The sequence below is a fragment of the Chelonoidis abingdonii genome, chromosome 9 (assembly GCF_003597395.2).
Source record: "Chelonoidis abingdonii isolate Lonesome George chromosome 9, CheloAbing_2.0, whole genome shotgun sequence".
Lineage (NCBI taxonomy): Eukaryota > Metazoa > Chordata > Testudines > Testudinidae > Chelonoidis > Chelonoidis abingdonii.
In genome coordinates this window covers 14418771-14443601 of record NC_133777.1, presented here as the reverse complement: position 1 = coordinate 14443601, position 24831 = coordinate 14418771, and the positions used below count along the sequence as shown (strand labels likewise).

Sequence of the window (24831 nt, the reverse complement as noted above, 5' to 3'; positions counted from 1 at the left end):
ACCAACAGGGTTTCACAGCAGTTGAGTTTCTGCACGCTCCGTGTTCATGCTTAATTCAGCAGCGGGCTGCCAGCTTATCTTCCATCTCCTTTCTGCTCACGGTTTTAGTGGGGAAAACTTATTGGTTCCGATCCTTTGAAGCATCTTTCTTCTACAGCTAAGTATTCAGAGCAGGGAGAACAAAGCGCCTTTCGCTTTTAACCTAGTTTCCGTCACACGGTCCTGAGTGCCTGTGTTTTCTGGCTGTCGCTTTAACAGCAGGGCGGATCCTCTGCGGGAGGGGCGGCTCTGCCCAGAGGTCACGGTGGGCCCGCTGCTGGGAACCGACAAGCTCCGCAGCTTCCGAGGGTAAATACCGGGGCACAGGCCTGAGCTGGGGGTGCTGCTGAGGCGTTAACACGCAGCCTGCCCGGCACCGCGCCCGCATGGGGTGCAATCGGCTGCGCCGCCCCCTGCTTGTGGCCGGGCTGGTTCTCGCCTGTCGCGCGGGGGTTGGGAGGCCGGCGTAGCGGCTCTTGGTGCCTGGCCGGGGGCATTGACGCTGCGGGGGTGGGGAGCCCCGGGCCCGCAGTGTCTGACTGACTCTGGCGTTCGCTGTTTCGGGTGGGGGTGGGGTCGGGGCGGCCGGACACGGGGCCGGGTGGGGGGTGTTGGAGAGATGCGGAGCAGCGATGCGCAGGAGGAGGCGGGGAGCGAAGCCGTTTGCAGGCGGCGGCGGCCGGAACTGAACTTCAGCAGCTTCCGTCGTGCGCTGGGTGCCCATGCGCCGCGCCCGGCTGCGGGCTCAGGCTGGAGGCGACAAAGGAGGGACTCGCGCGAGCGGGGGGCCGGGGCCGGGGCCGGGGCCGGCAGGTAAAGCCAGGGGCGGGCCGCGGCGGCAGCGTGGGGGACAGACCGGGCGCGGGGCAGGTATTGCCTGGCCGGGGACTAGGCCCGGGGGGGCGTGGTGCCGGGGTAGAGCCTGGGGCCGAGCAGTCACGTCCCACAGAGGCCCTGCCGTGGGGACGGGGGTGGGGAGGCCCCGCCGGGCCCGGCCGGGCCCTGCAATGTGTGAGGGGGAAGGGATCTGGCGCTTGGGGGAGGGGGAGACGAGACCCTGCTCTAATGGTGGGGGGCAGGGATCTGGCGGGGGGAGAGTACCTCCCTTGCTGGGGGGGCAGGCATCTGTCGGTGGGCGGTTTGGAGGCCCTCCCGGGGTGGAGGGCAGGGATCTGAGGAGTGGGGTGGGCAGTCCTAGCTCTGGTGGGGCTGAGGGTGGAGGGAGGGTCAGGAGCTCTGGTCTGAAGGGTTGGAGAGACGCACAGATGTCAAGGGCTTTGACCTGAGAGGAAATGGGGGCTGGTAGAAGGAGCTGGATGCAATATCGCTTTTATGCTTGTTTTTTAAAATCCTTAACAGGATTCACACAATTACAGGGTCAGAACATTGGCTGGAATGCGGTCAGCATAGATGGAGTCCAGTCAAAGACAAAGTGCTCCCCTCAGTCAGGAGAGAGCCACCAAGACAGAGAAGGTAAGGATGGAGAGGAGCGGAGACTCCTAGGTTGTATTGCCAGTGCTGTCATGAGCTGCCTTCCCGTTTGGGCAAATCACAGAACCTCTCTGTTCCCCGGGGGCTTCCTTATCTTTAAAATGGGTAGACCAATTATCACACAACTTTACAGGAGTTTTGTGACATTTAATCAGTATTTGCAAAGAGATTAAGATGAAAGGCGATGTAAAAGTGCAGTGTGTTTTTATTGAAACATAGATTGATCTGAAAGCTAAACCAAATTAAGATGTCAGATGTGACATGGATTGTGAAATGAGGTCAGCAGTAAAACTCTGTGACAGACAATGAAAACTAAAGCCAACTGAAACTCTACTGCTTTCAAGTTTTATTACATATTGGAAACTCAGATCTTATTTGTGGAAAAGCTTGCTTCAGGTATCCTGAAGCTTTGTTGAGAGGCACTTAAAAGGACATTATCAACTTGAAATCCAGTCAAGTTAAAGAATCTTGTTAAAAGAAGTTTGTTGTGCTCCCACCTCTGAGTTCCCTTGCCAGTTTTTGAGTCTTTTCTGCTGTATTTTCCTAATCTTTTAAAAATTTTTCTTTTCCCATTGCCGTTTGATAGACCCACAAAAACAAGAGAGAGAACTGACTATAAGCAATTCTGTAAAAGACTCAGTAACAGTTTTCTGTTTTTTTTTTTTTTCATTTAAATGTTATGAGTTGCAATTGTAGGCTTAATATGATTTTTAAATTGTTGGTGCCCCTTTAAAATAGTGTCATAGGATTAAATCTAGATGATGGTGGTATCTACTGGTAAGTTGTCCTACTTACGGTGTTTTTTTGTTTTGTGTTTTGTAGGTGGGCTGACTTTTTTTTTCTTTCCAGTTTTTTAATAAACTCTAATCTGGTCCAAAAAAAAAAATGGCCTTTGTTTCGACACAAGGGCCCACTGTGGTTGACCAAACCACTTTGATGAAGAAATACCTCCAGTTTGTGGCTGCTCTAACAGATGTTAATACACGTAAGTTTATTGTCTATTTATTAAGCAAATATAATTCTTCGTTACTCATTTGCTTCAAGGATTTCTGTAATATTGTCTGTTGAGTTGGTTGGTAAACTTGCATGGGGTAGTTTTGCATTTCCTTTGATCCTTGATGTTTGAAGAAGCAAAATGATGAGCATTATTTACTGGAGCCTTAGAGAGAAGTGTGTGAGTATGAAGTGTGAGTATGAAATTGTGTGATTGTGAGAAATGTGTCCCTTTCAACTGGGCAGTGATGGCTAAACTGATAAGATCTGATTGCTTCTTTCACCTGTGAATGTTTGATGGTATTTGTCACGCATTTAATTATTAACTTGAATTTGCAATTTTTTGTTTTTCAGCCGATGAAACAAAATTGAAAATGATGCAAGAAGTCAGTGAGAATTTTGAGGTAATTGCTGAATAAACTTATTTCTTAAATGATTTAAATGCAATATTTCTTGTTCTTGCTGTGTATGCAATCTGGATTTCTGCTCTTGTTTTGTTGTTAAATTCAAACATATGCTAATTATTAAGTAAACAGCCATTACTCATTGGTTCTGTGTTTAAGTAAGAAAAGCCTTATTTCATTTTTAGAATGCATTACATGTCTCGCTTCAAACTTATTAGCAGAGTTATTGGAGAACTATAGGTTGTGTCCTTCCAGGATTTCTTTCTCTCAAATAATTGTTTTAACAGAAAATCTTTGTTCAGTAAGTTAGTTCTGAATAAAGAAACTAATCAAAATGTATTTGAATTTTACCTCTCCAGTGTTTAGTGCATAACCTGATGATAAATTTGTGTGTGGAATTGTTTCTATAACTGAGTTCAGGTGTACATTTAGCTCTCTTGAAGTAGCAGGCTGCGTGGTGTGTGGGTTGTGTTTTTGGTGGTGGTGGTGGTTGTTGTTGTTTGTTGTTGTTGTGTGGGTTTTTTTTTTTGGTATTGAGATATGCAGCAGTTTTAGAGGGGAGGGTGAGTTGTCCAGTCCTCAAGGAAGGAATTCCCACTTGAGCTAGAGGTGACAACATTGACCCTTTTCAATTCTTGGGGAAGGGGGAAGAGGGGCGTCAGCTGAGCAGGAGAAAATAGTTTATGCATAGTATGTTCATCTGGGATGCATAAGAGATACCATGTAGAAATATTAGATGCTAGGTTTGCATTTCTTCCTCAAGAAATGACACCATTGTAGTATATTACACTAAAATCTGAATGGAATCCCCTGTTCTTATGTGTTGGCTTTTATTTAGAAGTACTGAATTCTAGGTACATTAGCCAAATATAATTTAATTTGGGACATTTGGGCAAGAATATCGACATTAATTAAAAATTCCACATATTTAATGACCAGTGCTGAGGACCTCTGTTCTATATCTTGCCCAAAGGTACATCCTACATCTCTGACATTGCTGTTGAATGAATTGCTGCTCCACTTCCTCTTGCTCCTGGGTTATCCATGGAGACCTCTCATCCAAGTACTGATGTGACCTAACGCTGCGTAACCTAGGGGCATGCAACTCAAGCTAATATAGCTCCACCATAAAGAAGATAGTATTAAATACAAAAAAGCCACATGTTGAAAGCATTTAGGCCAGAGGTCAGCAACCTTTCAGAAGTGGTGTGCCAAGTCTTCATTTAATCACTCTTATTTAAAAAACCTGAAAAGCTCTGTTAATCAACTTTAGGTCTGATAAAATACTTCATCAAAGATCTCCATATTCTGTTTAATTATCCTACTCAACTTATGGTCTAGAATGGGTCGGCAGCCTTTCAGAAGTGGTGTGCTGAGTCTTCATTTAGTCACTCTGATTCAAGGTTTTGCGTGCCAGTAATTAATTTTAGTTTAGAAGGTGTCTTTCTATAATATATAACTAAACTATTGTTGCTTGTAAAGTAAAGAAGGTTTCTAAATTTTTTAAGAAGCTTCATTTAAAATGGAGAGCCCCCCGAACCAGTGGCCAGGATCTGGGCAGTGTGAGTGCCATTGAAAATCAATTCGTGTGCCACCTTTTGGCACGTGTGCCGTAGTTTGCCTAGCCCTGATTTAGGGAATACATGTATTTGTTGCCTATGCAACTCTTTTTTGACATCTGTGGCAATCTTTCCTCTGTCTCTTGCAAGTATGTGTCAGATGAATTTGGAGTGTCATTCTTCAAAAATTGCTGCTGGAAGGGAGAATGTTTTTCTCTTTTCCCTGTTCCAGAGCTTCCTGGCTGCTGCAAAGTTGGGAGAGAGCTAAGAGATCTTGAGTATCTTCCCAGCCTCTGTTTTTGTGCCTATTTCTCCTGAGTTGCTCCAGTGTCTGCTTCTGCTGCTGCTCATATCTTTTGTGCAGTAGTAGGAAAAAACACCCCAGAAGGAGAAGACTCCGATTTTCAATTTTATTCATTTTAATGTCAGTTTTAGTGTCCTTTTCTGTCAGAAGGTGGTTGATCGCTAATAGTATAAAGATTTATTTAAAAAAAAAAACAACTCAAAAAACCTTTTTCAGTGGTTAACAGCATATAAGTTGTATTTTGATGACAGTCTGTGTAACGTGTATTACAAGTAACTTGGTTAAATCACACTTGAAATGAGAGTATTCAGAGAAAGTATCTTTTTTTCTTTTAATAACTAGAATGTAACATCATCCCCTCAGTATTCTACATTCCTGGAACACATCATCCCTCGATTTCTCACCTTTCTGCAGGATGGAGAGGTGCAGTTTCTGCAGGAGAAACCAGCACAGGTACTCTGTACAAAGCAGCAGTTATCTTTTTGTGCAGTTTTAATTCTCTAATTCAGAAATGTGAGAGATTAGAGTGCTGAGTGAGCAAATCTATTTTTGAATATAGGTTTTATATCTACACAAAGAGGCATAATTGAAAAAGTCTGTATTGCTCTCAGTAAGATACTTGTTAAATAAAGTTGGCCATTCTGTTTTGCAAATATGTTGTTTTAATACCTCTCTTCTATCACTTAAAGTAGTGTACATGTTACAGTTGGCTCTATTACTGAGAGATGATCACAACTAAGTTTGCATTACAGAGTTAAAGGCAAAAGTTGAAGCATTACTGTTGAGTAGTTATCAGAATATTTTATCATTCTTTTAATTTAAATTGCAGTTTAAGAATGCAAATTAAATTTGCGCTGTGCTTTATAGCCAAATAGTTGACCATTACAAGAAATTATTATGTATATTTTATATAGGCATTTAATCTCTTTGAAGAAAAAGGTTTTTTAAAAAAAAGTATATAGTTTGTCAGTGAATACACACATTAAGGCAATATTGAATTGAACAAGAATTTTTTTTAGTGATTTAAGGATTACCCTTACAAAGTTTTGATTCTTTAAGTTCTAATAGATGTCTTTGTTCGTTTTGTTTTCCAGCAATTGCGAAAGCTGGTTCTCGAAATAATTCATAGAATACCAACAAATGAACATCTTCGTCCCCATACCAAAAATGTTTTGTCGGTGATGTTTAGATTTCTAGAGGTATTTTTATTTATTTAGTTAAAATGATGCTTCAGATTTTGAGAGAGATTCCTCTTTCTCCTCCTCCCGAAAAATATTAGGGTAGAATTCTGACCACACTAATGCTTGGGGTTAGATAATCTTTAGAGTCACTTTAGAATGGGTTTGTTCCATTATTAATAACTGCACTGTTTGAGCTGCTGGGACAGGATGGGAGGGGCAGTTGATTAGTCTTCACTTCATGATGATGTTTTGATATATAACATCTCTGGGTTCTATTTTACCCTTATTTATACTCTTAAAAGGTTTTCTAGGATTTTACTGACACAGAACTGTTCTTGATAGCTTATTCTAGGTGAGATGTCATGAAAGAACATTTTTTCTAGACTAGTTTATTATATAAGTAAAGAGGAGGGGATCAGTGGCCCATTTTAAGTCCTTCCTTCAGACTTTTACTTGCATCGAATCTAAATTATTGATAACTGAGGCCCGGTGTAACCTGCTCTGTGTGAAAGAGTCACTGTCCCTGTGAGGAGCCCTATTGACTTTGGTTAATCAATGGGGCTTTGCAAAGGGGTCTGCCGAAGTAGAGCAGGTTGCAGGATTGAAGCCTAATCAAAGATTACAGACTCAATATTTCCATTGACATTTTAATGGGATAACTGTACACGCAAATTGCAAGACTGGGGTCTGATAAGTAACATGTCAAAAATGAGATGTTTTCCTTGTGGCAGTTTATATTAGGCAGAAACTTTTTCTTGGTTGCTGAGATTAAATTAAAGCTATGTAAAATTATATTTTTAATGAAGTTGTTTAAGAGTACAGCAATGGGCTAATTAAACACACATTTTCCAGACGGAGAATGAAGAAAATGTACTTATTTGTTTGAGAATAATTATTGAACTTCACAAACAGTTCCGGCCACCAATCACCCAAGAAGTGAGTTGTATTTTATTATGTGATGTAGAAGAGTTACTCTACATGCTCTCTGTCTGAATTGATCTATTTCTGGCATACTGAATTGATGAATATGCCAGAAATATTCATGCACTATACTCAGTGTTTGATAGGAGTTAATATGCTGTGGGTATCCTGCATTTAAAAAATTCTCCTGATAGTTAATGCTGTAGACAAGGATTGTGCCTGGATTTACACTCTAAGTGGTTTTACTCTGGAGCAGTATCAGTTTTGCTCTCAATCCTTATGAGCCATCTGACTAGATTTATTGCAGTGGAGTAACAATCTGCTGTTCTAACCAAATGTGAAACTGACTAGCTTTCAGGCAGTTTCACTCTGATATTTCTGCCAGATTCTGTGCGCAAAAACTGTGGTACCAGCATGACCTTGGGGAAAAAAGTCGGACGGAGAATAAATACGTAGAAGGGAGGTGGCAGCCCAAATCATCCCAAATGAAAGATAAGGATTGAAAGGGAGAACAACATGGATTGGGGGACCAGAATATTCTGGATGGGTGGGAGAAGGTGGAGGACCAAAATCTCAGGATATGAAGTGGACCACCAAAAAGAGAGAATCCGTGAGAGGAGAAAAAAATTGGGAGTATTTTGTTCTGAGAGAAGGGAGGAAAGTCAGCAATCGATGTAAGTTCTTATACTGTACTCAGAACCCTAGTAACAGTATCTTACAGGAAGTAGAAAACCAAAACTGTAGTATCTCTTCTTCCCCTATCCCACCATTGAGAGGATTTAAAATGGTTTTGGAATAATGATGGTGTATCTGTGTTTGAATTATTATTGTGAGGGTCTTTCTACTGCTATTCAAGTTTAATGTTGACAGTAAACTGGCTTAGTAGTCCAAAAAAACTCTCCAAAAGGATCTTCCCAATCCATTTTAAGTTTTTTTGAGGATTCATCCCCATACTTAAGTGAAATTAATCTGCTGACAATAAGTAATTTAACAAGATTCTTAGAGTACACTTCCCCCAGTATCGATGTAAGGATCCTAAAGTAATGAAATTGATTCCCCCTTCTTCCCCCTCACCCTCCAGTAAGCTTAATATTTTTTCTACCTAGATTCATCATTTTTTGGACTTTGTGAAACAGATTTACAAGGAACTTCCAAAAGTAGTGGTAAGTCGTATTCCCTGTGATCACACTGTCTGTATCTGAAAGCGATACTACTTATTTTATAATTAGCATAAATTAAAATGACTCTCTTGAAGTTAGTGACATGTGACTAATGTAAAAGCAGCAGAGAATTCTGTGGCACCTCATAGACTAACAGACGTTTTGGAGCATGAGCTTTCGCAGGTGAATACCCACTTCGTCAGATGCATGCATCTGACGAAGTGGGTATTCACCTGCGAAAGCTCATGCTCCGAAACGTCTGTTAGTCTATAAGGTGCCACAGAATTCTCTGCTGCTTTTACAGATCCAGACTAACACGGCTACCCCTCTGTAACTAAAGCTGTTTTAAAGAAAATAAAAAGGTAACTATATAACATGTTACATTTAAAAAAGGCAGAAAGTAGCAGACTTTTGTTGAGTTCTTACATTCTGATTGACATCCATTTTAGAACACAGTCTAACTAGTGTTAGCAAGTGAAGTCACTATTAGTTTAGTCAAGGGTTCTCTCTCTTTTTTAACTTGGAACCTAATTCTAGAATCAAACACACACAGTACACCTCTGCCCCGATATAATGTGACCGGATGTAATACGAATTCGGGTATAACGCGGTAAAGGAGTGCTCCGGGGGGAGGGAGGGAGTATACTCCGATGGATCAAAGCAAGTTTGATATGCCAAAGCAAGCACAAACTCTCATAACACGGTTTCACTTATGACGCAGTAAGATTTTTTTTGGCTCCCGAGGACAGAGTTATAGCGGGGTAGAGGTGTATATTTTAAAAACAAACAAAAAAAAAATCAGTTGCTACGCCTCAGACATCATCTAGTGTTTTGGAGGCATGCAGTTGTAAGTGTGCTTGACTCAAAGATCTGATTTGAGCCTTTTCTTAACTGCTTAATAACTAGCGTTGAACTTGTAGAGAGACTACTGTTTCAATCAATAGTGATTAAAATGAGAGTATTAGTACTCTGTAGTTTAGTCTTATTTTCAAGATTTAGTGTGATGAACACTTTGCTAGTAATAGGAATTGTGAAACGTGTTTTTGCCATGTTCAGTCACACAGTATTTTGATATTTGCCATCATGAAATAGAAATTGGTTTTTGTTGTTTTCACTGTATTGTAAGTCAGCCTTTACTCTAACATAGGAAGAGAGTAGTGTCCATGATGTGAGGTCTTAGAGCAGGGATTGGCAACCTTTCAGAAGTGCTGTGCCGAGTCTTCATTCGTTCACTCTAATTTAAGGTTTCACGTGCCAGTAATACATTTTAACGTTCTTAGAAGGTCTCTTTCTATAAGTCTATAATATATAACTAAACTATTGTTATATGTAAAGTAAATTAGGTTTTTAAAATGTTTAAGAGGCTTCATTTAAAATGCAGAGCCCTCCGGACCGGTGGGAGTGCCACTGAAAATCAGCTCGCGTGCTGTCTTCAGCACCCGTGCCATAGGTTGCCTACCCTTGTCTTAGAGACACTGCAGCTCAGTCATGGGCTCCACAGTTGCAATATTGCTAGGCCTTATAACCTCATTAGTGGCCCAATGTTTTAATAACATGGTTTTTTAATCTATAGAATTTCAGCTTCTTCAAGTCTATGTCCACAAAGATCCCCCGGTAGGTGTGAGTGCTTCGAGTGCATGAGACTGGGATTGTCTAGCCATCTGTTTCCTTTGGAGTTGTCCTGTACACTCTTATGCCACTTACAGTGAGGGTATAAAAATGGAGCAGCCCCAACGATCACTTACTTTCGTCTTACTGTCCGAGGCACTGAGTTGATGCATAATGTCTTTCTATTGCTCTAGGGGATAGGATTAGGGTTTTATAGTTTGTTTTTCTTTTTCTCCCCTCCCCTCAACTTTTTTTTCCTGTTTCATTTGAGCTGGTTGACTTTAACTCCTCTGTCTCCTCCGAAAGACTCCTTGTTCTCTTTTGGAGTCTCAGGTCTGATGGCTGAGATCTGCCCTGCCTGCGAGACAGCTATGCCTATAAATGATACACATATAAAGTGCCTTTTTTTGTTTAGGGGAATCTCCTATCTCAGACTACTATATTATTTATAACTCTCTTCTTTTTGAACACACACAAGGCATGTGATGACCACTTGATGATGATTTTTTCTGGAAAAGATAAGATTTTTGATTCTGAGATTCCTGCTTGAGAGCAGTCTGCTCCTGCTTATGAACTTGTTTCAGCTTGTGCTTTGGCTACAGGAGATGCAACCTGGGGGGCTAAGAGGTCTTTTAATTCTGGGAGTCCCTGAAACTTTAAGCCTTCTGTTTGCTCTTAGGAAAAAAAGAAGTGATGTGAACAGGATTTCAGTCTTTTTGAAGAATCACAGAACCAGTGTGACTTTGAAAAAGCAGAGCTCTCTGGATGCAGCTTTGCACCAATCTGCATCACTGGTAGTGGCCAAGAGGAAGGGTAAAAGGCATTATGTGTCTGAGTTGCCTAAGGCTATTCCTTCAAACTCACATTGGGGTTTCACAGAATCGTGGAACCGTTCTTTTGATTCAGGGATGCAGCTTCTGTCTTCATTGATCAATACTGTTAAGTACAGTTGGCATAGATGTACTGTATGTCAGGGCTTTGGAGCAGAGCTGGAGCGCGGAGCAGCAGGTTTTTGCGTGGAGTTGGAGCGGAGCCAGAGCTCCGCTCCAAAGCCCTGCTGTATGCCACCAAATCATCATTACATTGTGGTAAGATATCTGCCAAGGCAGCTGCATTGGAACCATAGTCATCTGTACCATCTCCTCTTTCTGCCCAGGCTATTTTACATCTTATACAGATCTAGCTATCTCCCTAGAACAAGAATCCCCGTTGCTGAATCTCTCTCCTTTTTATCTGTGGTATCCAAAGCTGTGCTTGAATTTCAGAGTACCGAAGATGAACCTGCCTGCATTTATCCTCTATGGTAGCAGTGTCTACCTTTAATACCAAGGGGTTCTGAGTTTCTGTGTTTCTACGCTCAAGGATCTGCTCATTTTCATGTGGCAGCAGATGTTGTTGTTCTCCTAGGAGATTCTCATTTGCCTAGAGTGATTCCTGAGAGAAACCTTAAAAGGAGTCATGGATCTCCTGCTTCTGTTGTGTTCCTTGGTTCCCATCTCTTCGGCACCATATGCCTTTATCTTCTGGGATGCAGTGGCCTTAATGTTCTGTGTGGAGTCCTCAGCCATTCCCTGCTCTGCCGTATACAGCTGCATCAAGATCTAGAATAAGGTTGTTGTCTTCCCCAACCTCCCCCCAACAAACAAACAGACAAACCCACGCCCCATCTCAGGAGGCTCAGTCATCGCTCCAAGAGCTCCTTCATGGTTCTAAACAGAAACTGTATAGTGATGAGGAAGACCTCCTCAAGGAATATGAGGACCAACCTGGTCATATTGGCTTTACTGATTGAAGGTGTGATACCATTTGCAAATAAGACTGTTTTAAGGCCATGAAAGATAGAGTTGTAAATATCTGTTTAAAAAGTTAACTGTTTAAATAATTAAAATTGTTTAATCAGTTAACCGATTAAAGGGAGATAGACCCAGGGCTGGGGATTGGCTGGCCGGCCTGGGGCTGGAGGTTAATGATTAAGGTTGGTTAACTGGTAAGACTAATGCTTACTGGCTAACGGTTTAGTATTTTAAATTTCTAGATCAAGACCTCCTTAGAAGAATGGTGGACACTTTAGAGTTTCTGCTAGAGATCATTTAAGAGAGCTGTCCTAAATTATTTGACATTTCCCAGGGTTGATTAGCCAGGCCTATTAATAAAGACATTCCCAAGATAGAAAGTGGAGGCTGCCACAATTCCTTGTCTAAAACAGCCACATCCAAGAGGGCCAACATAGATGTCCTGCTAGGTAATCATCGAGATAAGGAGATGCAACACAGCAGATCACTAGGGATATTCGCACAATTCTACAGTTGTTTTCCAGACAAGACCTCAGGATCAATTGAGACATGTCCGATCTCACACCTACTCAGTTCACAAAATTTCTAAGGGCGGTGCTGGACTTCACACTGGTAAGAGCATACGTTCCTAAACACAGACTTTTCATGAGTAACCTCATTTCGTACCTGCAATCTCATCTGAGAACCTCAATAAGATTCTGCCTCCATTTACTGGGTCATATGGCAGCCTTACTTATGTGACTCCGTAAGTCCTCTAGTCTTTTCAGAGTTGGTTAAGAACAGTTTATCAGCCAGTCAAATACACCATGGAGTTGCCTGTTGGAGTGCCAGTGTCTCTGCTTTGGTGGACAGACTCTTAAAAAATCTGCTAGGGAATTGTTTCATCCACTGCCCCCTCAAAAAAACCCTCTTGTGATGGATGCATTCAAACGATGCTGGGATGCACATTTGGACTTCCTCTGAATACAGGGCAAGTTATTGTGAGTAGAGTCTGTTACACATAAATGTACTGGAGCTGAGGGCCATTCATCTAGTCTGGAAGGCATTTCTGCTTCTCTTTCTGGGCACCACCACTCAAAGCTGTTGCATTGTCCATCAAGATGTGTTGAATGGAGAGTCCAGAGGGAGTGAGATCATGACACTTCTGTCAGGAAGTGATACACCTATGAGACTGATGCATCCTACAAAAGATCATCCTAGTAGCTCTGTCTTTCAGGTACCCAGAATTATTTGGCAGATCATCTAAGCAGAAGGAGCTCCATCACAATTCATGTGTGAGTGGGAGCTGAAAGACTTCTAAATCAAGTAGTGCTAAACAGAGTTCTCTATTTGCTGGATCTGTTTGCTCCCAGTGTGAACACAAGTCTCCAGTGTTCTCTTCCCAAAGAGGAGTGAGTTCAGGATCTATGGTAGATATATTTCTGATTTGATAGGAGAAAAATCTGCTAAATTTTTCTCTCTATTTCATTATTTCCCAAAGCGCTTAGAAAGATCTATCAGGACAAAGCCAGGGTGGTAATGATAGTTCCAGCTTGGGTGCATCAGTTTTGGTATTCTGACATGATGCACCTATCAATTAGGCCACTTCTGCTACTAAACCTCCCAGATTGTCATTCTGCAGAACCAAGACCTGGTGCTGCAAACCGATCTGGCTTCTCTACATGTGACTAGCTGACTAAGTTCTGTAGATAGTGGCTGTACAAGAGCTTTTGATCCAGAGCAATAAGGCCTCTGAGAAGCATGTTTCAAGCTAAAAAGTTGTTTCTTCTTGTGGTCCATTGAAACACATTCAGTCCTTGGGTTTTTCTATTCCAGCTCTTTTGGACTATTTGCCTTTGAAACACTTGGGACTGTAGATGAACTCTAATGAGTCATGCGACTGCTATATCAGCTTATCACTCATCTGTTGAGGGTCATTAAAAGGTGGCTTCAGATTTTTCATATAAAGCAATTTATACACTTAATTGTAGTTTTTTTCCTAAATCTCCTGTGCAGGCTAACCTCCACACACTTAAACTCTGTAGTATAGACCAGGTCTGTCTATCTAAATTGCTTTTCATCAATCTAATTCTATCAGTGTCTACACTACAGCCTTGCTCCTGCCGATGTAGATGCCATACTACAGTGACATAACTCCCTTCACGAGAGGCTTATGTTGGTGTAGTTAGGGCAATGCAAACACTGCATTACATACATGGGGTGTTGGCTGTCTTGTCAATTTAATGGTAGGAGAGTTGGGTGACTGGACCTCACTCCTGGCTGGGAACCTTGGCTGTCTTGTCAATTTCTGGGCTCCTTACTGGAGCCCTGAAGCTGACAACACTGCCCAGCTCCTGGCAGGGAGTGGGCTGGGAGGAGACGCTGGGACAGCTGGACCTTGCTTCCCAAGGGGGAGAAGCCCTGGGCAGATTTCCCACTGCTCTGGGCAGGGAATGGGGAGCAGACAGGGGAGGCAGCCAGCCAGGAGCCTGGGATCTTGTTGCCTCAGTTCCCCGCACCACTCTTCCTAGATTGGTGCAAGTGTTCCTAGTGAGGATGCGCACCATCGACCCAAGGAGCATAGTGTGGATATTCACTGCGGTGGCTATAAGTCGATCTAATATAGGTCAACGTAGTTGCTAGTGTAGACATAGTCTTAGGGCTAGGTCCCTTTATCTTTCAGAATTAGACCATTTCTGAAATCATCCAGACTTCTTGTGGCTTCTGGTGATAAGTCTACAGTGCCGGTTGTTTTCTCTGAAAGACTCTTAAGTGGGTTATAGACTGTATTTAGATTTCCTATACATTAAACAAAACAACCTCTTCTCAAGGTAGAAATGCTCTACTAGTTCTCAGTCAACTTCTGTTTCTTGTTTCAGGGGAGAATATTTCTGAGATTTATAAGATTGCTAAATGTATGCACAGAACTCCAATTAGCTATCATTGCTCCATTGTGGCAGCTTTGAGATCAGATGTCTAGTTTGGTAGGGCTCTTCTACAATCACTTTTAGATAGGACTCCTGTCACCAACCTCCTTGAAAGATAACTGCTACTTAATCACCTTCAGTGGGATCTGTAAGGACAAATGCATGAAGAAGAGAGGTGGTTACTTGCTTCACAGTAACTGGAGTCCTTGAAGATGGTTTTTGTCCACATGGATCTAATGATATGCCCTCCTTCCCACTTGTATGGAGTTCTTACCTGGTTATTCTGTATTAGTGAAAGAACTCCATTATTGATGTATGTTCTTTGGGGAATGCAAAGGTGTATCCAGCAAACGTTCAGTTCAGTGGATACTGGTGGTTCAGAGTTTGTGGGCTCACAGCTACAATGGGATCCATAAGCACAAAAGCACCCCAAAGAACTCCAGAAAGGAAAGTAAGCGCTTTTCTGAAGAATTTAGTAGTAGTAAAAAATACTTTACTCTTGGATTGTATTTTCTAAATGGACAGCCTACCCAATTCTCAATTACTGAGACAATCTCCACTTATTGTTATATTTTGCTTTCCACAACCACATCTCTCTACAACTTTTCATGAGTGATGTACCTGAGTATTCGGAGTCTAATATCTAAACTGTATTGTTAAATCTGTTCACCTAAATGTGAGTTATTGCTGATTGTGTAATCTATGTATCATACGACTTCAGAAATAAACTTAGTATTTGTGGATAATCTAAGCACTATACGCAGATGTGTATACACTTTTCTCAACCTATGTATTAATTTTTTTAACATTAATAAAATTTAAATCTGTTTCTCTTCTTTAAAACTTCTGCTTTGTGTGTCTGTAGAATCGATACTTTGAGAATCCTCAGGTGATCCCAGAGAATACTGTTCCTTCCCCAGAAATGGTTGGTATGATTACAACAATTGTGGTGAAAGTAAATCCTGAACGGGATGACAGTGAAACAAGAACAGTGAGTATTTTGACTAGGTGACCTCAAATACTGAGTACCTGTAAAATTGGCCATATGTTAAAGATGAAAATCTTATGGAAAACAACTAAAAGGCATATCCATCCTTTCAAACTTATTAGCCATAGAGGTAGGAACAGAAGATACCCCTCTTACAATGGGCACACTGCATAATTTAGACTGCAGCCAACTCCCAATGAAGTTAACAGAAACTCCCATTGAGTTGATGTAGAGTTGGATCAGACCCTGAGTAAGTTGTGACCTCACATGTTGGAGGGGTGGGGGGGGAAAAAAACGGCCTATTAACTCATAGTCTCTGTGGTAGGGTATACCTGATCTGGCTCTGCTGCTACCCTCAGTTTCCCTTTCCTCCCCAGTCAATCATACTTCACACTGTTAGTGTTTTCTCAAAAAATTCTCCCCTTGTGAAAGTGTGATTTACTACCACAAAGTTCAAAACAGCCCACACGTTTCACCCAGCTCACCTAGCTGGCTCTTGCTCCTAGCAGACTTCTTTCCTGGGCCTTCTCTCTAGGAGTTCTGGAGAGTTACTCAGCCTTGAACACCTCACTGATCCTTTCCAGGTAGTGTTCCTTGCTTTTTGATGAGATCCTTCAGAGTCTGTTCTCCCTGAATGATCACAGGCTGCTCTTATCTTTCCCAGCAGGCCTGATTCTTAGGGTATGGCTACACTCGCAGATGTAGAGCGCTTTGAGTTAAACCAGCCTTCGTAGAGCACTGTAGGGAAAGCAGGGCAGTCTGTCCACACTGACAGCTGCAAGCGCACTGGCGTGGCCACATTAGCAGCTCTTGCAATGGCCACAGAGAGAAGTGCATTGTGGTAGCTATCCCAGTATGCAAGTGGCTGCAATGTGCTTTTCAAATGGAGGGGGGGGGGAAGAAGGGTTTGGGTGAGAGCATTACGTCTGGTCAGTAAACAGCATAGGACCCTCCCTACCATCTCCGCTCACACTGATCTGCAGTATGATCTTTGCTCGACAAATAAGCATCCGGCTGTCGAAAATGGAGCTTCAAAGGCATAGTCCATTCCTGCATTGATCAAAACAATGACAAAGTGCATTGCTAATATGGTCTTTCTGAGCTGATCCAGAATCAAGAATGCAGCACCTCATTCACACTGACGCCGGCATCACCAATCAAGCGTTAATCTTCTCTCACCGAGGAGTACCAGGAGTGCCTCTCCGAGTCAGAGCGCTCTATATCTTGCAAGTTAACGGTAAGGAGCTCATAGACCAAGTAAAGGACATTGTGGTCTCGAGTAATCTCTCACAATTCACCACAAACTCTCGCCACCCTTAACAAACCCTAACCTAGTCTGTATGAAGTCCTCAAATCATCTTTAAGACCTCAAGGAACAGAGAATCCTCCCAAGACCTGTGCCCCCGCAAGGTTCAGAGAAGTGAAAACCTCCAGGCCTCTGCCAATTCCGGAGAAATCTTCCGACCCAAATATGACCATTAAACACTGAGCATCGCGCAAACTAACCACATACCCAGAAGATCTCGTTAACTCAATCCCCACCCATCTAACAACCATTGGGCATCATTACGCTAATAAGAAATGAAGTAATTGCCAGACTAGCATCCCATCAAACTATCCCCATAACTACAAGCTAAATCTTGAGCAAGATAATTTGCCCCTATGCTCCTTGGAAGCTCATAATCACATCCCTAATGTTAGAAACCTTCCTCTTAACAAGTCTAACTCCTATCAGTGTATCATTGTTGTTCCACATTGGACAAGCAAAAAATCCTCCCCTCTGATAAACTTATGCCCCCCCCCCTCCCCTCCTTGGAAAAAATAGATTAAAAGAGCAATCTATCTCCCTCAGCTCTTAGTTACTAAACAAAGCCAAGCCTGAGTCTCCTTTATAAACAGTTTTGCATCCCCGACATTCTATACCCTTCTCTGTACTTTCCAGTTTAAATTCATTACTTCTTAAACAAAAAATGGAGACCAGAACTGCAAACACAGTATCCAGATAGGTCTCAACAATGCCTTGTATAACGGACTAACACCTCCTTATCCCCATGGGATAATACCATCTGCCGAATGCAACCAAATCCATTACTTTTTAACGTATATATCACATGGCGGCTCATCATCCGTATCAACAAACCAAGTCTTCCCCCCTCTGTACTCCAACGATTGCTCCTCAATAGAATCAAAATTCTTGTCATTAATCCCTAAATGCATGACCTTGCACTTTTCACTATTAAATTTCATCCTGTTACTATTACTCCAGTTTACAAGGTCATCCAGATCTTCCTGTATGATATCCCAGTCCTTCTCTGTGTTAGCAATACTTCTGAGCTTTGTGTTATCCGCAGATTTTATTAGCACATTCCCATTTTTTGTGCCAAGGTCAGTAATAAAAAGATTAAAAAAGATTGGTCCCAAAACCGATCCCTGAGGAACTCCACTAGTAACCTCCTTCCAGCCTGACAGTTCACCTTTCAGTATGACCCATTGTAGTCTCCCCTTAACCAGTTCCTTAGCCACCTTTCAATTTTCATATTGATCCCCATCTGTTCAAATTTAACTAATAATTCCCCATGTGGAACCGTATCAAATGCCTTACTGAAATCGAGGTAAATTAGATCCACTGTACTCTAACTCACAAGTGTAGCCAAGCCCTTAGTCACATGCTCTGTCACATTTTTAAACAGAATACAATAGCCATGTGTGTGACTCACTTCTTGCTGTTGGAGTTGTATTTATCAAAGCTGCATTTAAAATACATATATATTTACAGATCAAGAAATGTCTGCATAGAATTTTTATTTATCCAAAGAATAAAACTTCCATATAATATCATGCCCTCTGAAATTAAAGTGTTGTTTATCCTGAATGTTTAATTATTAAAAGGAATGATAAATAATTTACATGGTTTTTATGAAGGATTAGTTATCAGGTTTTTATAGTACTTTTCTTTTGAAAAAAGAATGAAAATTTAAAAATATTTTTACCTTTCAGCATTCTATAATTCCCAGAGGGTCTCTCTCCTTGAAAGTGTTGGCTGAGCTTCCCATTATTGTTGTTCTAATGTATCAGGTTAGTACAGTATCTTGCATATGAATATTTTATTATTGCCTGTTTATTTAGTCTGTGTATTGTGTCTAGGTCATTAGTTAAAACTGATGTAAGATCTTGTGGCAAAATCCACCACCACGATGATGATGCATTCAGATTAGTTTATTTCCTGATGTGCTCTTTAATAATTTGCTGAGCACAAATGTGAAATGTGGATGTTGGATTTTGTGTTCAAGTTGTTGTTTCTTTTTAGCTCTACAAACTGAACATTCATAATGTGGTGGCTGAATTTGTGCCCTTGATCATGAACACGATTATAATACAGGTATCCTCGCAAGCCAGGTAAGGCTATCAAACAATTTCAGTTGAATCTGGGTCATATTGGTAATAGATCTAAATATTACTCTTGCTCTGTAGGCCCCCCCCCCATCCACTAAGCTAGAAATAATGCAAGAACCAGGGGCAACTCAATGAAATAAATAAGCAGCAGGTTTAAAGCAAACATAAGAGAGTACTTCTTTTTTCACACCATACACAATCAACCTGTGGAACTCATTGCCAGAGTTTGCTGAGAAGGCCAAAAGTTTAACTGGGTTAAAAAAAGAATGAGAAAAGTTCTGAAGGATAGGTCCAGCAGTGGCTATTGGCCAAGATGGTCAGGTATGTAACCCCTGTGTGCTCTGCTTTCCTGAGCCTGACTGCCAGATGCTGGGACTGAATGATAGGGGATAGATCACTTGATAAATTGCCTGTTCTGTTCATTCCCTCTGAAGCATCTGGATGAGCCACTGTCAGAAGACAAGATACTGGGCTAGCTGGACCATTGGTCTGACCCAGTATGGCCGTTCTTATGTTCGTAGTTTACTAATAGCTAAATTTGCCATTTAAAAATGATCCAAAATCTTAAAAGATAAATTTATCTTAACACATCTGTTTGCCTTTGGTTGCTTGCAACTACAATAAATCTCTGCTACTTTTGACTTAACTGTTCTATAATAAAATTATCCTGGCTCTCAGCAAATTAAGAGTCTTCGAATATTTCCATTCCAGGTCACTGGCCTGAATATATCCCAGTTCACTAGTGACCCAGACTGTCACTGAAACTGTCTCAGTTCGTTTTTAAGTGGCCATCTAACAGCATCGTAATAATTGCTATTGCAGTGGGCAGTGTTTGCCGGGCCCCACTTTTAGTAGGATACACACTCATGGAATCTCCATCCTGCCACAAAACTAGTGTTCTTGCTCTTCTTGGACCTGTGAGAGCCTCCTGTCTAGGCCGAGCATTGATATTCTGCCTATTGGTTACTACTCTGTCTGCTTCAGAGAGACAGCGTGCCTGATAAGCAGCCAGTGGTTCTAGAAGGGGAAGCAGGAAGAAGCAGTCTATCCCGGTCTTCCCAATTCCTTGAAGTGAGCAATTGCTTGAAAGGCAGAAAGGTAGGGAGAGCGTTCTTGCCTTGAGGGAAAGTGGAGGTGACCCCTGGAGGAGGAGGTACAGATTTGTGTATTCTCTGTCAGCATGCCATCTTGGAATTCTGTAGAAAGCCAGAAACTACATGGTGGTCTGAAACGCAGTAGAAACCGCTCACATTCTGAGGGCTTTCAATATCAATTGCTCATTTTAATAAGTTAAAACCTTCAAATGCTTATCAAGCTATTACAGAATTTCCAGTGTGCCACAGCGTATGTAGGGCCCTGATTATTTAACACCTTTCTGCCTGAGAGGGTAAGCATCAAATTAGCAAGGAGCTGGAAATGTTAATGGTGGATTCTTCCCTACTAGATTTAGGCCCCTTCAGGGCAAAGGAGGGAAGATTTGAGAGCCCAAGTATGCTCAACTTTGGGTAATTTGACTATACAGCAAACTGAAGCCCTTTCTGGCACTATTCATGACCTCTAAACTCATTTCAAACAGAGAGGAAGAACAAAATAAGCATAACGCTTGTTCAATTCAATTTCAGGCAACACAAACTTTACAATAAGGAGCTGTACGCTGACTTTATTGCTGCCCAGATTAAAACATTATCATTTTTGGCCTACATTATAAGAATATACCAGGTAGGTTATGCTAAAGATTGTCGCTGTTATAAGTAATGTGAGTTCTGTTGCAGGGAAGCAGCAAGAGGAGGAGGATGAGTGGCACAGCATGCATCAGGGATTAGGGAGGGAGGAGACTTGTGTAGCAAATTTAGAGTTACAGGTTTGTTCTATTATTGAAAGGTTTATTTAAAAAAAATAAATCAGGTTCAAGTCTGCAGACAAACCTTCCAGCTAAAGAAAAGGTGTATAGAACAGTTGTCTACTGAACTTCATTTTTCTACAGGCAGAATTTTTAAGGGGTAAAAAAAAAAAAGATTCTGAATTTCTGCCAGGTGGGACTATAGATAACTATGCATACAGAAAACTGAAAACAAAACAATTGTTTAAAACAATCTGCATTGCAAATATAACTTGAGCATATTTACTTTACAGGATTTGGTGGCTAAGTATTCTCAGCAAATGGTAAAGGGAATGTTGCAGTTACTGTCCAATTGTCCAGCGGAAACTGCACATCTCCGAAAGGAGCTTCTAATAGCTGCTAAGCACATTCTTACCACAGACTTGAGGAGCCGTATGTATTTTTTTTTTTTTTTTAAAACATGAGTAGAAACTGTAAATGTCTCAGATCCACTCTGTTTGCTTGATGCTTTGTTTTTTTATTATTATACCACCATTGGTAGTGGTTATAAAATTGCTTAAATTGGGCTGTATTGGATTTTTGAGTTCTTCAGGTCAGGTTGTTGGGGAAATTGTCAACCAAATTATTCCTTAATATCTTTCTTTGCTCCCAGGCAAGGGAGCTTGTCATATGTCCTAGACTGGGATGGAGAACTGAGCAAGGCGCTGTGACAGCTCGTTTGCTTTTTCTTTTAAAAACCTGTGCATTGCCAAGGTGCTATAATACACTGATACACACCTAAACCCTAATCCTACAACCACTGATGCACATGATTGAAATAAAGCACATGAATAATCCATTGACATCAGTGGGAATAGTCGCCTAAAGTGATCTTGCTTGGCTAATTCGGCTCAGTTTTTGTCTCCAGACAGAAGACCTCTTTCAGTCTGAACTAGTGTAGGTTCTTCGGTAGATTTGTTCTTCATTCTTTTCATTTGGCAGGATTGTCAAGTTTTAGAGTAGCCTGGCTTTGTTTCAACTTTTTATTTTTCCATCTCTTCCCCCGCCTTGCCCCCTCTCCAAAACAGTCTGTGGGGATGGGTGGAGTAACTCTCACCATATGTGCTAACAAGGGTCCACTGCTTCAGGTGCTAGAGCTGGGCTAGGGAGGTACAGAGGAATTAATACACAATGTTTTCTTTAGGTTTTCCAGGGTTTTGAGTTTAGTATTGTAGTCACACTTAAAACTGTTTTTATTTTGGGTGCCACATGTTTGCGAGAGATTCCTTATGCTTAAAATGGGACCTAATGTGGGAATCAGTAATATATCGAAGTGGAAGAAATTTTCAAAGTGCAACCCTCATGCTGATTGACAGATCATATAGTACTTACCATTATGATTTGTCCACCCGCTTTTTTTATTTTTGGAGCTTAATCTTTTGAGGGGCGGGCAGGGGAGAAAAAAGAGGTCCTTTTTCTCCACTGCTGCCACAGTAAATGCAATATTAATCAATTTAAAAGAAAAGGGCAAAACTTTGTGTGCATGCAAATCTCAGGCAAAGGTTTTAAAAACTGACTTCAGAATGTAATTTTATTAACGCTGCTTAAAATTAAAACGCAAATTAGAGTCCATGCACATTTTAAAGGTTTATATCTCTGTTGATGCTGCATGTTTTGAATTGCAAGTGGCATTTTTCTTTCAAAAGATTAAAATGATATAAATTAGATTGAAAATTCAAAATTCCTGGAATTTCATATCATTTTATACTGGTTAAATCTTTGGTATTTCATATTCATTAATGAGCCATTAGCAGAATCCCCTTAATATGTTCTGCATAATCTAATTTACCTAATTGGTTTTTATGCAAATTAGAAGAACTTAAGGTAGTGACACAACCAAACATTTATGTTAAGAATGGGACTTCCATACTGGATATTTTAATTGTGGATGATCAAAATTTCTCTGCTTATGTAGGCTAATAAAACCTGTGGTTTCCTCTCTTTGTTCAGCTAAATGTCTTGATAAGTTGATCTCTTAAGCAAGAGGGCCCTCATCAAGCACAATTCCTTCTCTATCCCCTTCCTTGACTCAGATCTTCAGTTTTCTCTGCTATTACACTGCGAGCAGTCTTGAACTTAATTTTTTTTCCCCCTCCGTCTGTCTTCTGCCTCTGTATACTAATCAGCTCCACATTTGAAGTTCTTATTCATGACTTCATCTCTTCTCACAATAGTAGGTAATTGATTGTAAAGACCTGATATGGTGGAAGAAACTCTGGATTTGCTAATAATGCTTTCTTCCTTTTCTGACCTTCCTAAATCTGAGTTCTCTAGCAACAGTGCTGATGCATGCCTTTCCTCCTAGTCATCCTCCGTGCACTTGCAAGCACATCACCAAACAAACTACTGGCTCCCTGTTCATTTTGAGAATCCATGGAAAGTTGCCCTTCTTAGTTTTATATATGTTTCACGAATTCCAACCTAATGGAGATTGCATCTCTCTTTCTACTTCACTCTCTAGTCCCTCTTCTTGTTTGGCAGTCGACTTCTCTGTCTTGTAGCATAATGTGGATGCTGTGCACGAGCAACTCTTCTCCACAATTCCTGTCATCAGCAGTATCCAGATAGTACTCCTGGGGGAATTCTGCAAATGTGCAGAATTCATGTCCCTGACAGATTTCTTTGCTTCTCTGCAGAAAAATGACTTTCTGACAGGGAAGCCCTGGGCAGTCATGTGACCCTTCCCAGCAGTATATTTAGTGTGCTTGGGGCAGTCGGCAGAGAGGTAAATCACTATGGGGCAGGAGGCAGGACTGGGGAAGACCCGGCTGGTGGCTCCTACTGTGCGCTTGGCTCAGCTGCTAGTCTCTGTTAGGATGGGGAGGATAGGACTGCTTCTTCCCTTGCATGGCATCCGGGGCTGAGTCAGACTCACCCCCAGATTTCTCCCCAGCTGCAAGAATCTCTGCAAACTTCCTCCCCCCCCCCCACTTCCTGCACCCATCATCCTTCAGCTGCAGAGGGAGGGATCCCTGTACAACGAGCTGCTCCCCCATCTGCCCAAGCCCTGTGCATCCAAACCCCCTCATACCCAGTTTCCTCCACTAAGCCTTACCCTTCCCAGCACCCGGTCTTTGGCAGTCTTCCCTGGGCTGGTTCAGTTCTGCGTCCAGTGAGCTCTCCATGGTCCTGCTGCTCAGCCAGCCTGGTACCTTGTCCTCCCTCTTCAAGCTCCAGGCAGGATCTAAACTTCTCTGCTTTGCTGCTTGTCTTATATAGGGCCCTTTTGGCCTCAGATTGGCTGCTCCATCAGCTTCCTGGTTGGCTGCTCCTCTGCAGGGTGCCTGGAGGACCTCATTCTGCCCTTCTGGGGCAGGATGATTTAGGGCCATGAGGCCTCCTGCAGAGGGCCTCCAGACCTAGTTCACCCTGCCACAAATAGGTTTTAGGAAAACTTAGTAAGAGCTTGTGGCCTTAATATAAGTTGATAACATCTCATATATATTATGAAATTACTTTTTGGGGATTCACACCTCACACTACTTTTTGTTATGTAGAACTGGAATTGTTTTTTATTATATCAATTTTTTGGCTTTGAGTACATGCCAAAGCAGGGGCTGGCAACCTTTCAGAAGTGGTGTGCCAAGTTCACTGTAGTTTAAGGTTTTGCATGCCAGTAATACATTTTAACACTTGTAGAAGGTCCCTCTCTCTCTGTCTATATTATATAAACTATTGTTGTATTTAAAGGAAATAAGGTTTTAAAATATTATTTAAGAAGCTTCATTTAAGATCTGCATTTTAATTTTATTTTATCAATTTAGTGTGATCCTTGCCTGGGATCCTTGTCCGGGATCCCAGCCACTGGCCCTGCTCAGCACTCTGCCAGTCTGGGGTTCCATTCACTCAGCTGGCAGCGGGCTAAGCGGGGCAGGCGGCGGGCTGAGTGGCCCAGTTTGCTGCCAGTCTGGGGTGCCGGCAGCACTCAGTCTGCTGCCAGTCTGGGGTTCTGCTTGCTGGCCCCTTGCTAGTTGGGGTCCCAGCTGTCGGTGCCGCTCAACCTCCTGCCGGCCTGGGTGAGCAGAACCCCGGGCTGAGGGGGGCTGGTGGGATCCTGGCTGGCAGGAACTGGCGGATGGAACCACAGCCTGGCAGCAGGCTGAGCAGGGCCAGCAGCTGGACCCCAGACCATCAGCAGGCTGAGCGGGGCTGGTGACTGGAACCCCAGGCAAGGATCCCAGGCCCTGTTCAGCCCACTGTCTGTCTGGGCTG

At 42.1% G+C, this 24831-nt stretch overlaps 1 protein-coding gene and 1 non-coding gene across 11 annotated transcripts in view; both read left to right on the top strand.

The window, feature by feature from the left end:
- Positions 1–264: 264 nt before the first annotated feature.
- TRRAP (transformation/transcription domain associated protein) overlaps positions 265–24831 on the top strand; it is a 157679-nt gene continuing 133112 nt past the window's right edge. For 5 of the 10 annotated variants that reach the window (XM_075069223.1, XM_075069222.1, XM_075069221.1 and 2 more), the window contains exons 1-13: positions 265–348; positions 1399–1512; positions 2353–2515; positions 2878–2927; positions 5133–5243; positions 5885–5989; positions 6824–6907; positions 7999–8055; positions 15225–15350; positions 18345–18422; positions 18655–18743; positions 20363–20459; positions 20874–21012. In XM_075069223.1, the coding sequence (XP_074925324.1) occupies positions 2416–2515; positions 2878–2927; positions 5133–5243; positions 5885–5989; positions 6824–6907; positions 7999–8055; positions 15225–15350; positions 18345–18422; positions 18655–18743; positions 20363–20459; positions 20874–21012 (1036 nt within the window). In that variant the 5' untranslated portion in view covers positions 265–348; positions 1399–1512; positions 2353–2415. The remainder of the gene's footprint in view (positions 349–1398; positions 1513–2352; positions 2516–2877; positions 2928–5132; positions 5244–5884; positions 5990–6823; positions 6908–7998; positions 8056–15224; positions 15351–18344; positions 18423–18654; positions 18744–20362; positions 20460–20873; positions 21013–24831) is intronic. The other 5 variants (XM_075069219.1, XM_032771011.2, XM_032771012.2 and 2 more) reach the window with 2 other exon arrangements.
- Positions 2655–2801, top strand: LOC142047344 (small nucleolar RNA ZL1). Its single transcript, XR_012656591.1, has one exon. It is a non-coding gene; the product is annotated as a small nucleolar RNA ZL1 (small nucleolar RNA).